Raw genomic sequence first — 17,094 nt, 5'->3', positions numbered from 1 at the left:
TAGCGAACTGTGGTTAGAATTTAGCGCGTGGCATTTTTAAAGTGCGCATCAAAGACTTCCCTTCCTCTATTGTTCTTATTGTGACATGCCGACATAAAAGAAAGTATTGTTCTAGTATTCCATAAGAAAGATTTGAAAATGAAACCATTGTAGACATGATAAAATAAACATTTATTTACACTCTGTGCATTTACAACGTCACATACATTTACAATTGGTATTGACAAGCTTACAGCGGACAAGCCAAATCAGGTGCATTCGAAGAAAAGAAAATTATAAGCTCGATGTTACAATGTCAGTACATTTTCCGTTATGCAAACACAACAACGTAAGATCTCAACATTTCTCGTGTGCACACTGCATACACAAAAATATATTATTCAAGTTCAAAAGCTACTTCGACGGTTGTGAGATCAGTGCAAAGACTTTGCGGGTATATTTATGCTAAAGTTTAACGAATTTCGAATTTCACACAACGTTAACATTGCAGTCTGTTCATTGGTGTCCGAATCTATAATTATGTGCTGTTACTGACAAATCATCTACAGACAGTTGGCGTACATCTCCATGTTACCACCGTGGAAGTGAGACAGAGAGTTCATGTTGTAGTAGCCGTTGTTTCCCAGAGGCGCGGAGTAGCCGTTGTACATCCCCGTCTGCGGGTAGCTGTTCCCGGTACCGACGGCTGTGAAGGGAGACGGTCGGTACATGTTGTGAGGCGGCCCGTAGGACGTGCTGTTGGTGATCGGTTGTGTCTGCGGGGTCGGTCTCTGGTAGAGAGCGGTGGGGTTGGTGTTGGACGGGGCGGAGTAGGACGTGACGGCGGCCGCTGTGCTAGTGAAGGGGGTGGGTCTGCTGTTGAAGTCGCTAGGTGGCGCAGTGGTGAGGAGCCCTTGCTGGAAGGTGCTGACGTCAACCGGAGACAATCCTGAAGATTGAGAGAGAGAAACACACGATCAGACATTTGTGTCAATAATGCTAATACTCTAATATAGCGTACAAAATGAAACGATTATTGTGTAATGAATCAGTGCGGAACATAGTTACTATGGTCAGAATTGGATATAGCAAAAAAATGCAGATCGTTTTGATGAAACGTTTTAAGCGATTGGAGTGTGTCCTTACCTAACGTCTGTCCGTCAGGTGATGACCCTCCACTCACGCTGCCGTCTGTTGACGAGCTGTCCGGACTGGCCGACATCACGCCGGTACTGGACGGAGACCCTCGGTACGACGTGCCGAGGTGTCCCGAGGCCTGGGCCGAGGTCGTCTGTGGGTAGGACGTGGAGAGGAAGAGCGGGGTGGTGCCGGTGACGGGGGCCATGTTGGGGTAGGGCGGCGGTGGGTAGGACTGCACGGGGACCTGGGGCGGGTAGCCGGCGGGCAGGAGGTTGTTTCTGGTCTGGTGAGATCTCTTGTACCTGGATAAACAAGCAAACATTGCATAAGTATGACTGTCATTTATCAGAAAATCGTAATGCAAATTCCTAATATACACAATGCATTGGATTTACAATCATGACACGTTCGTCGACTTAGATGCTAGAAACGCAGATGCTGTCGTAGAGACATTATTTCGCAAGGCCAAGCCAAACACATTACGACATAAAATCATCAGTTGATTTTAATTAAGGATTCTTTCTCACCTGCTCCTTCTCCTGAGGTAGGAGCCGTTGTCGAACATGCCCTCTGCCCCGGGATCCAGCGCCCACAGACTGCCCTTGCCGGGACGGTTGGGATGCCGGGCCAGCTTGACGAAACAGTCGTTCAGCGTCAGGTTGTGGCGGATGGAGTTCTGCCACTTCTTGTCGGCCTCCCGGTAGTAGGGGAAGTGGTCCATGATGAACTTGTAGATGCCCGCCAAGGTGGTTTTCCGCTCAGGGGAGTTGACGATGGCCATGGTGATGAGGGCCACGTAGCTGTAGGGAGGTTTGCCGGCGGGTCTCTGCTTCCTACGCCGACGGTTGGCACTGGTTGCCTCGGTGTTCTTCTCGGTGTCGGGCTGGGCCTTGTCCGAGGGAGACGTGGTGCCGAGTCCGCTGTGGTTTGCAGGCGGGAAGCTGCCGGTCTGAGGCGGGTTGTCCTGCGGCATGCCCTCGGTGTCGTAGCGGTGCAGGTTGTCGTCCGGCGATCCGCTCATCTGTTCCGAGAAGCTTTCTCCTGTCATACTGATAACAAATCGATCGAGAGAGAACGTATTCGTGTTGTCGTCAAGAGTCAGTAGCGAACTGTGGTTTGAATTTAGCGCGTGGCGTTTTTAAAGTGCGCATCAAAGACTTCCCTTCCTCTATTGTTCTTATTGTGACACGCCGACATAAAAGAAACAAACAATACAGGTAATAGATGAACGTGTAAACAATCGGAGCGCGTCTTTACAGCTTGGTCGGGCAGTTAAAGGGTTTGTTGTTGTTGTAGTTATTGTCGGAAGTGGTTTACCTGTCTGGATAGGCAATCATCATGTTTGTTTAGCACCGCACTACGAAGACCACCGACATCGAAATTACTTCTTTTTGCCGCTAGATTACATTGTATGTGGTAAAGTATTAAGAGATTTTCTTTGATCAGGCTAGTAGTGGTCTGGAAAATCTTAAACTTATGCGTCTGAAGGATTCCAAGTTTGTGAAATGTTTGTTAAGAAATGATTTTATTTCTTTATAGATAACTGTGAATCACAAATGACAGAAAAATGTATATTCATACGTTCCCGATAGTTGATAAAATATACTACTTTTTACGGGTAGTTAGATACCAATATAGAGTTTAAATCTTTTACCCACAACAACGAAATACAAATAGTTATATATTTGAGAACAATTGTTGAACTCAAACTGCAAAATATATAACAAAGAATGAATTCCGAAACACTAGAAAACAATGGTTTACCCAATGGTATGTAATGTGACTGAAGAACTTGATGAAATATATAGTTTTGTATGATTCCTATAGGCTAGAATGGCAAGACTCACTTTTAACTTTTCAACCTTTATCACGGTAAACTAGCCGTCAGATAACGAATTCTCTTTTTCTCGGGGTTAGGCAGCAAAGATAAGGTTAAAGAATCATTCATACTCTCAGAAAGCATCAAACATCTATAGCCATACGTTGATGAAGGTTGGACATCCAGGTAATAAGACACGCCAAAAATAGTTACTCAAGCAACTGGATAGAATTATGAAAACTTTGACAATTTTGTCCAGTTGCTTGAGTAACTATTTTCGGCGTATGTATAGCCATATTTGTGTATATACATATATCCCTTTCACGTTACGATTGAATGCGATGGAAGTTTGGCATCATGTTTGATACAATAATATCTCCTTTTGTGCGATGTAACTTTATGTAAACGTATTGGTTTAACTGTTTTCAAACATGGGTTCATATTTTCCTTACCATACAATATCGTGACAATGGACGGTACATAGCATCATTGTGTGACTTCAAAACTTGTCGATAATCTATTACAACATGCTACAGATACGTTGACTTTGTTTAGTTTTGATAGCCCCTACTGGCACATTGGTTAATAGAAATTGGGAGAAGAACATGCGCTACCAAACAACAACGTGACAATGGACGGTACATAGCATCATTGTGTGACTCCAAAACTTGTCGATAATCTATTACAACATGTTACAAATACGTTGACTTTGTTTACTTTTGATAGCTCCCACTGACACATTAGTTTATAGACAATGAGAGAATAGACATGCCTCTTTAATATTTTCTTATTCCTTGCACACAAATTATAACTCAGTACTACACATGGGCGCGTTTTGACGACAGGAAAAATCTGTCGTTAGACATCATGGAAAACTATAACACTAAGCTCAGAACACTAATATTTTGGTATTTTGGGTTCAACAATAAAGGCGTAAAGGGTCAAGAAGAAACAAAGAGAAATGCAACTGTATCTGGTTTGTACAGGGAAATTTTACTGAACTACTATCACCTATTTTAGGATTGTCTTGTTTATTAGAAAAGATAAAGAAAATCACGATTAACTCGTAACATAGCATTACGGATATTACGAAAAAAAATTATTTTGTATTTTCATTCTGCATGTTTTTAGTTGACTATACGAAAGTCACCGTATACGTTTTATTGCGTCAATGAAGCTTTAAAGTTATGATAAAAGTAGGTTTCCCTTGCACGTTTGAAGTAGAAACTGTGTCCTGTAGAGGTTATATACTTTTGCCTAAGCCGCAACGGACTTTATGTTAAGAAGATATTTTTTTCTCTGAAAAGGTTTATGTAAAAGAATGTCAATTTTCGTTTGGCAAGCTAATTTGTCCTTATACACTAAACTACTCTTGGATGTGTACTGCTCCGTCTTTACTCGGTTCTGAGTGTGAATTGTTTTCGCGATGCGGTCATAACCAGACAATAACACATCACGGAAGTGTGAACAATATTAGTCGGATCACCTATGTCGGCGTTACATAAGTGGCCGTAAGTGTATTGATCAAAGTCGGATAAAAGTGTGTCGTCTGACAAGCTTGGCAAATAATCAGGACGCTAATTAAACGACACTGCGTAAAGCAATGCGGTGATATTGGATGGGTTTGAAATAAGAGTTGGACTTTTTTCTATCCATGGGTTCTTGGCATTTCTTCCTCAAGGGAAGTTTTGAGAACACGTGTAAGAATAATTGAACAACTACTTGTAGCATGTACTTGTCTAACTTGGTCCGAAAGACGCAAAACGGGCATTTTCTACTTGCAAAATTACTCTCAATAGAGGTATAGACGTTCGCAATAATTTTGCTCTATCACCCATATCTTTATACATTATGATAACTTTTATTTGCATGTATATGTTCATGCCCGTAGGCTAATTGCAAGGGTACAACCTATATAAAGGTAACAAGTGTCTATTCTATACATCTAACTAATATTTCCACATACATTACTGGGGAGTTTGACCTCTTCTTCTGAGGTAGTGGTTTTATATTTACATATATATATTATTTGTACATGTATACGATATGAAAATCTGCCTGTAACCTCCTTGAAATAATAAAATAAGATGAACACAATGGAAACGCTCGAGTTATCCTCGGACCCGGAAGTAGGTCGAGGAGATCCCGTAGCAAAAACTTGTTCTGCTAGTTGTCTGCTTCACGTGACATGGGTATTATGTAGAACCCGACAGACATACGGCACACTGATCACAGCTGCTCTTTTCTAATCGAGGTATAGTGTTAATTCTAAAAACTAGGGTATGTGGGTTGTTATGAACTATGTATGGTAAATGGTGTTAACCTATATCTGAAGTACAGGCTGGCTTCGACTGCTTTTTACAGATTGATCACGAGTTTTGTTGTAATGTCGTCTTCCTTTGTTGTTTACAATCCTTTGTTACAATCCACGGTGTAAATATGCGCATTAATATGTAAACCAGCGAGGTGTTTTATTTTATCACCGCGCTGAAATGTAGTTTCTATCAGAAATATGAAGGAATACATTTGTTGGTCATCTGTATCCGTAGTATTCAGACAATTTATGATAATAATTTTTCATCGAGAAATTGAGTTTCGTTGTAATGGCTGGTCGTTTTCCTTTGTTGTGTAATATGGACATTATGTAGAAGATACGTCCAAACATATCTCCAACCCAGCGAGGTATCTTTTTTTGTCATCGCGCTGAATTTAATTGTCATTAGAGATATTAAAGAAAAAGAAAACAGTGGGTTTGAGAGATCTTTAGTGCAACACCCCCCAGGCATGCACAGTTTAGATATACATGGGTTCATTATACTAGGGGACGTTGGGTTGGAGATCTGTTTGGACGTATCTTTTCAGGGTGGCGGAATTATGTACCCTGGCGGAATTATGTTAGTAGATGTTATACTAAAACATCCTTTTACTGAGGACAAGTGCGAGTATTGTTCTAAAGCACTGTTGGCTAGCCCTGAGAATTTATACCTGTGACCGCTATGTGTACGGTAATAGGGATATACAGTATGGTACAATGCTTGTTCGTCAGTGAACACTTTTCTTTAGACCTGGCTCCTGTGCGAGGTGTTTGTTTGTTTGTTTGTTTGTTTGTTTGTTTACTTGTTACCACAAAATGTAGGAGGAGAGAAGAAGCCTCAAATGTTTATGCCAAGCCTTCCTCCTTTAAATTTAACAATTGATAATTACAATACTAATGAAATGATTCAAAGAATTAGAAAAGTATAGATATAACAAAAATCTAATGCAGTTCAATGGATTACAAAATAAGCATGATGTGTGATTATCTATGCAAATGTTTCCAGCAAAATGGCGTTTGAGTATCAATTTACGTTTATCTCGTGGTTCCACAGACCCACGTGACTTATCAAGATGCCACAGAGACGACGCAGACAGGTGAACTCGACGGAGACGGCTAGCAGTGATGACGATGTCCCGGATGTAGACTACAGAGGTCATGAGGACTACAGCGATGACGACGATAATGATGACGACGACTTTGACTACGTCAGACCGTACTGTGCCGTTACCGTTGAGCCCATGCTCTTCCTGTACTGTACAGCCATCTACATGTACCAACCCATCTACCAACTCTACCTGTTCAATGTGGTAGCGAACGACACCTCTCCATACTGGCAACAGGGTTATTGTGATCCCAACATGACGTACTTCAACGAGTCTGATCCAGACTACCTCGATGACAAATATCTGACAGACGGTAATGCCCCCCTCTCACTGGACCCGCGGCACGCTGGTGGCGTCGCTGCGTCCTAAACTGGATTTGTGTTACCATTGACTTTATAATGGGAATATCATTCAAAACGCACAAGTATGACAAAAAAGACAGCAAAAAAGCCGAAAAAGAAAAGTTTTTTGCCGATGAAATTCGTTGAGTGCTTTGTCAATTCGATCGGCCGTAGCGACGCCGCCAGCGTGCCGCGGGTCCAGTGAGAGGGGGGCTTAAGGTACATGTACTCAGACGTAAGTCTCTACCAGACTCACAAAGCCGACTATATGGATAATATTTGTTAGGAGAGTTTGGCCACCATAGGGTTGCATTTACAGGCACAGTCCGAGGGGGTAATGTTAACCTTCCCGTGGACTGACTCTCCTGGCCTATTATTCCCTTTTTGCCGAATTCTACGATCCGTACCCCCGTAGGAAGGTCTGGTGGAGACTAAAATGTATTGATATATTGTTAGGTAAAGGTAAACAGGTAAACACACCTGTCCCTGGTGTTAAGGTGCCAGTACCTGTACATGTAAACACACTTCTCCCTGGTATGAAGTTGTCTGATTTAAGAAATGACCAGAGCTTCCTGGTGCTGAACGCCATCCTCACACATATGTGGATGTCGTTCAGCACCAAGGAAAGGGTCAGATGACAGATGATATTTCATTAGTGGCAATGTTAATCCGATTTACAGAGGTGACGAGATGGGACACGATCATCACCCTGACTGGCACGGTACCGGGGCTGTTCACGGCGGTCATCCTCGGGACCATGTCCGACCAACTCGGCCGAAAGATCAACATGATCCTCGGCTGCGCAGCAGGGATCCTACAGTCCGGGCTGGGGTTGATGGTCATCTTCTTAGAACTACCCGTGTGGGCGTTTATCCCAGGTAATTACTATTAACCGGTGCAATTGCCTAGTTGGTAGAGTGTTCGCCTTGCACACGATAGGTCGTGAGTTCGATCCCTGGTCAGGTCATACCAAAGACTTTAAAATGGTACATACTGCTTTCTCTGCTTAGCACTCAGCATTTGGGAAAGAGTATGGAAGTTAAACACACACATCACTTCCAGCGGATCAGCCCCCTGCGGTAGTGACTTGCACACATGTGTGACCAAAGGGCTATAGAAGTGGAGATGGGCACCACCCCTATGCGTCTTTTCAAGACGCCCGGGTCAATTTAATTACTATTCTCGACATTTTGCACTAGAAGGTAGTATAAAAAAATGTACTTTTTGGAGACAGATGGAAAGACACGTTCCCCCACTTCACACACAGACAACAAACCTTCCATCGCAAAACATATCATTTTCTTTTCTTATATTTCCATCATTGATTTATTGATTTGATTAATTTCCATCTTTACCAGCAAGGAGGACCAACAGGAACAAGCATAATCAACATACTAGATTGCATTGTTCAAACTAAATTCTTTATGTGTACTTGCAATTTTTGTGTCTTGTACTTACATGTAGTCAAATGGGTCAAATACTAGTATCGTATGTATTATGAAGATCCTCATTTTGGCGAAGCTTCAGGAGCGAGCTGGATCGTATATTTTACGCCCGTTTTATTTACAGTGTGTCTGTCTGCCTTTCACAGCAAGAAAGTTAACTTCATTGCTCACGTTCTATATTTTGACTTTTAATTGACTCAGAAAATCATTCCTGTATTACAGAAGCACGCGTCATATGATAACTACTGTTTTCTTCTTTCTTTTACTTTTCCGTGACCGTTAAAACTTCGCTTTTTGTTACAGGCAGTATCATTTCGGGCCTTTCAGGGGGTAGCGGGGTGTTTTTCGGGGCTTGCTACTCCTACATCGTAGACATCGCTCGTTCAAACAGAGAGACGACTTTCCGCATCGCCATATTGGACACCATAGTCGGTATGGCCAGCATGGCCGGGACAGTGGTGGCGGGAATCGTCCTCACAGAGCTCGGCTACCCCAACGGCGTCCGCGGCCCCTTCGCGTTCCTCTTCGCTGCTTACATCGCCTGCATGTTATACGCCATATTCTTTCTGAGAGAGACCCAGCCTACCGACTGGAAAAACGTCCAGCTCTTCTCGAAAAGGTATTTCACCGACGCGGTTAAACTTCTGAGGAAGAAGAATGTGTCATTGTACGGTAAAGTCACAAACGGTTGGAACAAGCGGCTCATATTGTACCTGTTGGCCGGTGGGTTTTACTTCGCGCAGGCGGATGGAGTCGTAGGTTTCCCGGTCATTCTCACCTCCGCTCCCCCGTTCTGTTGGACGCCGCTGCGGACAGGCGTCTTACAAGCCGCCCTGTCTGCTTGCGGCCTGACTTCACTGTTCGGTATCCTCATCCTCCAGAAATACCTCTCCTACCCAACTATGACACAGGTACAGTTGGCTTCATTCTTTTACATGTAAAGTCAGTCCAACGCGCATTATATTAGGTTAATGATCCTCCCCACATTTCGGTGTATATAGCACGATATACATGTAGGCAAGCTTGTAACATTTTATGAAAATATTTTCATTCGTGTCTAGCTGTCATGAAAACTAACATACGAACTAAATCCATCACAAATGTACTAGTTGATGATGTATCCATGTAGCTAACAGTAACACTCATAGATCAATAAGACCACAGTTTGAAACTATTAACATGAGTAAAACAAGGCGATTTAAGGTGTTTTTTTTTGTACCCCATCGAGTAAAGTAAGAGACGCTTTTACGTGAAAAAATCTTATTAGCAGAATAAGAATAGAGGCTTCAACAAACTTTTTTTTCAATGCACTTATTACATAAGGACAATTCAAACTCTACAACTGGATGAAATTTGGAGAATTACTTCTGACTAATAATTGTAGAGTTTGAATTGTCTTTATATATTGTTTACCTGGATGTCTAACCTTCATAAACGTATCAATGTTTCTTATTGTTTGTATATCCTCCTGTTACGGTTCACAGATCGGTATGGTGTCGTGTGTGCTGTGTCTGGTAATGACAGCCGTGTCGACTCTGTGTCCGGACTACAACCTGGCCCTCTACATGAGTAAGCTTGTCTGCCATTGGTTTAAATCTTCTTATACCTTTTTATCATGTGTCAGGCAATATGATTGGACCCCTGATAAACATTGCACTTAGAAATGTAAAAGTATTTAGTCTCGTGCCATACTACAGTACGTCTTTTATACAGTGGTTTAGTTTCCTAAAATTGATGTGAAGTTATACTAATCTCTTGACAAATATTTAATCGTTATACATAACAAAAATGTTCGCTACTTTTGTGGAGCCTTCCAGACGTTCTCTGTCTCTTCTTCCACGTACCCGGTGATCTCGTCTTGAAAGGCTCCATTCGCCGTGTCTTGTACAGTTCTTGTGAAATAAAATTATCATTGTACAATATGATAAGCATGTTCTTTGTCTTCCTCTGCAGCCCCCGTTCTTGGCGCGTTCATCACCATGCCCACATCACTGATCTCTGCCGCACTGTCTCTCATGATCAGAACAAACGATCAAGGTATGCATGCAGTCTTCCATTGTTTCACGATACAAGGAACTCTTCCTAACTATACATACTAGTAGTTCTACAAAGAAATTTTGCTGTCAGCAAGAATATCATTCTGTATACAAGAATCCCTGTTTTAAGCACAAACAACAATCCCTGTTTTAAGCACAAACAAGAATTGCATCTAAGACTTTTTCTTAAGTTAACTTAAACCAAGAAAGTTCAAGAAAATAATTCTAGTAGAATCAAATTTTCAAGAAAAAAATAACTTATAGGAAGAATCTGTAAGAATACAAATTTGACGAAACAAAAAAACAAATCTTACATTAAGCCAGAGAAAGCACATTTTTCTTATTTTTCTAGAAAATTCTTATTGAAAAAACAGCATGCTAGATATATTTTCTTAAAATAAGTTCAGAACAAAAAAGAATAAAATTCTTTGTGTAAGAATTGACAAAGGCAAGACTTCCCTGAAGGTTTCTTGATTTTTCTTGTTTTTCCTTTGTATAAGAAAATCTTTCTCAACACAAAAAAAATAAGAAAGAATAAGAAAAAAGATTTTTGGTAGTGAAGGCAGTATCAAAAGGGCCATCGGTAGATCTGCTTGGAGATTGTTAAAGGTGCACATATTCTTTTCAATCTCTTCCAGGATCCTTATTTGCATTGATCCAGTTCACCCAAGGTGCCACGGATACCGTGACGACCCCTCTGTTAAACTACATTTGGGCCATTACCTCCTTGGGTATCATGCCGGGGTTCATCCAACTGATATCCGCTCTGTTAGTGGTAGCAGCGTCTGCCATCATTGGGTAAGGATCTTGATTGTCATTTGTTATATGTATCAAAAAGTATTATTTGACCTTGGCAAGTTTTGCCTTGGTAGGTAGAATTCAACAGCATTCTGTTTCGCTGACACGCTCCTTCAATTTACACGGGAGAAAAACATCAAATTTTCTTAAGGCAATATCATTTCTTTTTCTCCTCTCTCTTCTCATCTTTTCTTTTGAATAATAGATTCTCTTTCAGTTTGTAGCCACTGTTCTTGTTGTCTAAAAAAAGTTATTGACCACTTCGTTGTGTTTTTTCAAGGATTCGAAAGATTTTTATTTCGATGAAGGCTAAACTGAATTCAGACTGTTTTCTTTCGGAAAAAATCCTAAACTCTCTAATTTTCTAATTTTACATCCTAAACTCTCTAATTTTCTATTTTTCCATCTCAGAATTATTCAGTACTGGGACTGGCGGTCCCCACCAGGGTACCAACCCGTCCCTGCTGAAGACGACCAAGATGACTCGGAGAGACGTATCAACAGTGATGCAGATGCCCTTGTGACTGGATTCAACCCTGCAGTTGTCTAACATTCGCGCTGTTAATCTAGATGTACTCTTCAAGCAGAGGAGTGTCTGGTTTTTGTTGGGATTTCTATTTTGTCCCGTTTTCTTTATGTTGCCAACCCACACATAAAGAAAACGGGACAAAATAGACAGCCTGACAAAAACGCATAAAAACACGTCAAAAACCAGCCGTACCCACTCCTATGCTTGGAGAGTAGATCTAGTTCAATAATGATGGCATAGTACAGACAGGTTAATAACATATGGCTGTTAACAATAGTCGTTAATGACTTATAGGGTACACATTTGTATTGTAGGGCTTTAACCTTTAGCACACTGAAGTAGCCATTTGGCACCCTATTCTCTATTGGTTACAGAGTTAGACAGCAGGGAGAAGGTTAATTGTTGTCTACAAGCATTATGATCATCTTCAATTCATCAAGGATGCTGTAGCCAATTGGTCAATGACAACATAGGATTGTAGATTAAGGTACTGTTGATTGACAGTGGTGTTGTGGGCATTAGAGAATTAGGTAACATCTACTAACATAATTCCACCAGGATACATAATTCCGCTACCCTGAAAAGATACGTCCAAACAGATCTCCAACCCAACGTCCCCCAATATAATGCACTCCTGTATATCTAAACTGTGCATACCTGGGGGTGCTGCACTTTAAGATCTCTTAAACCCACTGTTCTTCAAAGTGGCAGATTTATGTAATCTGGCAGATTAATGTTGATGGTCGATAGTCTTTAGAAGGTTATCAGTGACTTTGTTGTTTTACTTTACGACGTCAAAGCACAAAGAAAACTAAATTGGTGTGGTCTTAGCAGTAGCAGTTAGTTCTTAAGTTTTACGAAAGAAGATGACACTTGTAGAAGTTGTAGGTATATGAAAGAAGAAATCCAGCTTGATATGCAATTCCTTTTACTGAATCTTTCCAAGAAAAGTCAGTAGAGCCAGCCATGATCATTAACAGGTTCTGAGTACTAAGAATAAATATAACTGGCTTAGATACAGGTAATAGCAAATGTTGCTGTCTTGTTATTTCTTGGTTGTAACCTTAACTTAAGGGCAGTCTCATACACTACAAAATGTTGAATATATCTCTTAATCTCTATAATATCTATAACATTTGGTCTTCTGTATCTGCATCTGATTACACTCTATGAGTGTCCTGATATAATTTCTTGATGCGTAGCTATAAGATTTTACTCACACAAGGTATACTAATAAATATCAATTTGTATTTTGTGTCCAATTCAAATGATTCTTAGTTACAGTTACGTCTTTTCAACCAGCCTTTAAGGGCTATTGACTTAAGGACCTCCCCCCATCCACAGGTAAGACTTGGCCAGTGACATAAGGAGCTTCTTTCACTAAGAAGATGATAGCCTTCGCTATGTCTTCTGGACTCCCCTGCCTACCCATAGGTATCCTACTTAAAGAATAATTAACGTCATACTCATGGTCTGGCCATAGGATATCGCCTGGGGCAACAGCGTTCACTCTGATGTCTGGTGCAAGGTCTTTAGCAAGAGCCATGGTTGACATGATCAGTCCAGCCTTGGCAATGCAGTACACGGAGTAACCAGATAGAGGGCGCTGTCCGTGGATGTCAGCCAAGTTGATGATGCAGCCTTTGGTGGCTTTGAGATGTGGGATGGCAGCCTGGAAGAGATTGAGAGGAATTACAGGTTTGCGTAGCAAAACCTTTGTTGGATCCGTTGGCATGTGTGGTGGCCGCCATCTTGAATTGTGACGTCACAGGGTCGCCATACCATTTTATTGGGAGGGGTGTTTTTCGGGGACCTAGCGTTCTCTCTATTTTCAACAAATCGTCACACAACTATCACACATTCAACTCAAATAAAAGAAAAATTCAATACCAATTCACATCTATAAAATACCCCGTAATCGCTAAACTAACATAGCAAACCTGAAGTATATGTACATGTAGCACAAATACTTAACTCTAGTTTATTTTTTGTTTTAGGTATCAGCTGATGCAGCAGCCAGAAAGTTTAAACCTTTTCAATATCCTTAAACATTTGTGACAGAAATAGTGAAACAGCTACAATTAACAATCTGTGTATCAATCTATATTTTATCTAAAATAATCAGGCTATGAGCTCTGATCTCAGGCTAGAATAAACCACCAGAATCCACATGAAACAGGCTGGCATTACACTGCTGAAGAGGAAATGCTGTAAGGTGACGATGTATACTACATGTACTTCTAACATTTCACATTTATATCACCTAAAAGAGACAGGAATCGATATCTGCCCCAAAACACTGTATTTACACATACAACTTATTGCCACAGTATCAAACCCTTAGGCCACACCAATTTAATTTCTTGGTTAACTGATTTTTGGGGTAAAATTTTAGCACAAAGACATCATTTAAACAGAAGGCTGGGGTGCAAACTTGCACCTGACCCTGTTCACACCCTGAAATTGTGTTCACCAAATTACAAACTTTCCTCTGAGATTCTGTTTTCATGTTGATTTTCCAATCTAGCATTTTTTTAAAGCTCCGTTTAACCAAGGAGGTTTTATATATAAAACCTCCTTGGTTTAACCAAGAAATTGAAATGGTGTGGCTTTATCTTACATTAAACAAATTGAAATCATCATAAAGAAAACTTGTTGTCCAACTAACAAATACAGCTCGACTCAAGACAATACCACACCTAAGTCCTCACCTGAGATAAGAAGAAGGGTGCCTTGAGGTTGCTGCCCATGACAGTCTTCCACTGGTCTCCGTCCACCGTCCCCAGGGGGGTGGGGAAGAAGTCGGAGGCGTTGTTCACAAGAACGTCCAGCCGACCCCACTTCTGTGCTGAGGCATCGATCAGCTGTCAGAAAAGAGCGAGACATCTGTTTATTCTGGCTGGCTGACATTTTTTTGTTTATTGTGCTAGTGTTACAGCTTATGATACTGTGAATGCCTTCAACTTGAAGTTCAAGTATGGAATTTATCAACCAAGCATTGATGTGTTCATATATACATAATTTCCTAGAACTATCGTGGAGTAGAACTCGTTGCCATCAAGTACTGTAGGAGCATCCTCACTAGATAGCTTTAAAGAATGTTTACAGTCAGATGTGCAAAGACTAGGTGTGACAGGTCGTTCTATGTAATATATCGTAATACACCTGCAAAGCTGGTGTGTTACGCCAAAGGGCGGTTATACCGGTTATATAGATAGATACAGAATTTGTTTAGGAGCACTTTCTTCCAACACAAAGGAATACACATCTGATCCATGTATACCTTTGTGTTGGAAGAGAGTTCAGCATTATACTACTTACTACCAACACAGATGAGCTTACATGATAATTATAATTTTTCTCAGTGTTTTGATTGTCCCTCAATCAGGAAATAGTTTCTAAATGATTAATAATTTCTTGTTACCAATTGTCTGTCCGTCCTTCCATGTTTCATGTACTTGCAATTAGCCTACGGGCAAGAACTTGCAATAAACGTATTATTAAACTTACTATAATAAATATCTTACCTCCTTTGCCATTTTCTCAGTATCCCCCTTAGCGAGGTCTGCTTGCAACGTAGCTGCAGAGTCTGGGCGAACACTGGAGAAGTTCAAAGCACACTGATACATTACTCCAAGGAGGTTATATATACTATATAACCTCCTTGATTACTCATTGTGAACCTAGAATCTTATTCTCCATGTCCTGAAAATTGTCTTTGTCAGCAGGGCTAGCCCTTTGTAATAGCCACCAACCAGTTTCGCAGTCCTGGCTGTATGTCTTTCACAACCAAGCCATTGATTAATTATGTAAATAAAATTGTATCATATATTAACACCTTCAAATACTGCTATGGGTAAATCTATTGTTAAGCATTTTGAATCAATTAACAATAAACAATGATGTGGAAGTTTTGTGACTTCAACTTCAATTTAGTTTGTGCCCTAGATAACCCCCTCAGGGGGGAAAATAAGGGGGGGCTTGGATGGGCAGGCCTCCAGTCTGGCTCAAAATGTTTCAACTGTGGGAGACAACCCAACTGGGCCAGGAAGTGTTCCACTGTCGTACTGTACATTGAAAAAATGAGAATCTCTACGAGTAATGTTATATATAATAGCATGTATCCCTGAATACGTTGATGAAGGTTAGACATCCAGGTAGTAATTAGATACGCCAAAAATGGTTACTCAAGCAACTGGATAAAATTTCAAAATTTTTACAATTTTATCCAGTTGCTTGAGTAACGTTAACTATTTTTGGCGTATCCCTGAATGCGCCCCTGGACTGGTTTGAGTTGATGTGGTGACTTATAATAAATTGATTCATTATAGCAGAGTGCCGTAACAGCGCTACCTGTTCAAACTGAGAGCCAACTCCTCGGCCTGAGCCTGTGACTTCCTGTAGTGGATGATGACGTTGTACCCTGCCTGGTGCAGATGTTTCACTGTGCAGGCTCCCAGACGCTGGGAGGATCCTGTTACTATGGCAACAGGGACACGCCCACCCCCATCTCCAGATGCTGCATCCATCTCCATTATATACTCCTGTTAATTGAAAAGATTAGGCTTTTTAAAAATCATACTAACTTGTTAGTTCTACAGTTCATAAGTCATTTTTTTTAGAAAGATAGGCTAAGTATTACAAGGTAAACGAAACCCTCCTTGAGCTAAGTTGAGGTGTTTAAATGTTGGGGGTGGGGCTGTCTCCAGCTTTTAATCTTTTTCCGTCCCACTCATTGTTTGGGAGCCAACATTGTGTTGAATTTTCCTTGTTGAATTCATCATTCTAAGCTTAAGAAGATACATTTTCATCAAATTCAATTTTTGTCATATAGTGCAGATTTTGGGACCGACAAGGTAATTTTTTTTCCGTCCCAACAAGCAAATTTCCGTTCTGGGATGGAGGGAAGACAGCCCTGGGGTGGGGGGTGGCGTTTAAGTCATCTCAAGGTATTCTTTGAAGGTCTTTGCAAAACAAATTCTAGGTGCTGGAGACAGTAGACAAAGATTATATATGACTGCAACAGTGTCTAAGTGATGTACTAGTAAGTATTAACCCCACCCCCAGAAACAAACACACCAAAAGAAGCCGTGTGAATAAAAACAATAAAATTCACATAGCAGAAGCTAAATGGACTAGAACAATTTTGCAACAGTTAAAGTCATATCTAGTCTAACATGTTACACTTAAAAAGCTGCTCTGTGGATAATAAAGTTTGATACCTGACCAGGAATTAAGAATCACCAAACAACCAGCCACGTTGCGCCAAGCTGTACAATGCCTCGAGCAATGTTACTCCCTGTAACAATAGATACTCACGTGTGCTCAGCTCACCTGGGCATGTCTTTGTTCAGGTCAACCAAGCATATCAAAATCATATTAACAAACGAAAACACACCTCGCATGAATGGCAACTAAATTTTCATCTTAAGATTACAAAGTTGTTTTTTCACCACATTACCTCCTATTATATGTAACTATAGTTTAGTTCTGCTGAATTTTGTGTACACATGACACATGTGTGTGTTGTTCCTGCTTCCTAACCTTTGACCTTACATTTTCTGACCTCTAACCTTAATTTACTGAG

The 17,094-nt window shown here is 40.8% G+C and overlaps 4 protein-coding genes across 4 annotated transcripts; 2 read left to right on the top strand and 2 right to left on the bottom strand.

Moving 5' to 3' along the window:
• Positions 1–486: 486 nt before the first annotated feature.
• On the bottom strand, positions 487–2,245 carry LOC136443698 (forkhead box protein E4-like). The gene is made up of 3 exons (XM_066441046.1): positions 1,647–2,245; positions 1,126–1,421; positions 487–928 (listed from the first exon to the last, which is right to left on the bottom strand). Exons 1-3 carry the CDS (start codon positions 2,165–2,167, stop codon positions 543–545), a joined length of 1,203 nt encoding a protein of 400 aa, XP_066297143.1. The 5' UTR covers positions 2,168–2,245; the 3' UTR covers positions 487–542.
• Positions 2,246–5,128: 2,883 nt separating this feature from the next.
• Positions 5,129–9,091, top strand: LOC136443942 (proton-coupled folate transporter-like). Its single transcript, XM_066441323.1, has 4 exons — positions 5,129–5,192; positions 6,307–6,671; positions 7,380–7,577; positions 8,448–9,091. The coding sequence occupies exons 2-4, from the start codon at positions 6,326–6,328 to the stop codon at positions 9,083–9,085; spliced, it is 1,182 nt and encodes a 393-aa protein (XP_066297420.1). The 5' UTR covers positions 5,129–5,192; positions 6,307–6,325; the 3' UTR covers positions 9,086–9,091.
• Positions 9,092–9,584: 493 nt separating this feature from the next.
• Positions 9,585–11,615, top strand: LOC136443980 (proton-coupled folate transporter-like). Its single transcript, XM_066441367.1, has 4 exons — positions 9,585–9,713; positions 10,098–10,181; positions 10,819–10,978; positions 11,390–11,615. The coding sequence occupies exons 1-4, from the start codon at positions 9,587–9,589 to the stop codon at positions 11,526–11,528; spliced, it is 510 nt and encodes a 169-aa protein (XP_066297464.1). The 5' UTR covers positions 9,585–9,586; the 3' UTR covers positions 11,529–11,615.
• A 1,181-nt stretch (positions 11,616–12,796) lies between these two features.
• On the bottom strand, positions 12,797–17,082 carry LOC136443394 (pteridine reductase 1-like). The gene is made up of 5 exons (XM_066440617.1): positions 16,969–17,082; positions 15,861–16,048; positions 15,035–15,107; positions 14,219–14,371; positions 12,797–13,179 (listed from the first exon to the last, which is right to left on the bottom strand). Exons 2-5 carry the CDS (start codon positions 16,040–16,042, stop codon positions 12,820–12,822), a joined length of 768 nt encoding a protein of 255 aa, XP_066296714.1. The 5' UTR covers positions 16,043–16,048; positions 16,969–17,082; the 3' UTR covers positions 12,797–12,819.
• Between the last annotated feature and the right edge of the window lie 12 nt (positions 17,083–17,094).

Source organism: Branchiostoma lanceolatum, chromosome 10 (genome assembly GCF_035083965.1).
Source record: "Branchiostoma lanceolatum isolate klBraLanc5 chromosome 10, klBraLanc5.hap2, whole genome shotgun sequence".
Classification (NCBI taxonomy): domain Eukaryota; kingdom Metazoa; phylum Chordata; class Leptocardii; order Amphioxiformes; family Branchiostomatidae; genus Branchiostoma; species Branchiostoma lanceolatum.
Note: the sequence above shows the minus strand (reverse complement) of the source record. Positions and strands in the feature narration are given on the sequence as shown.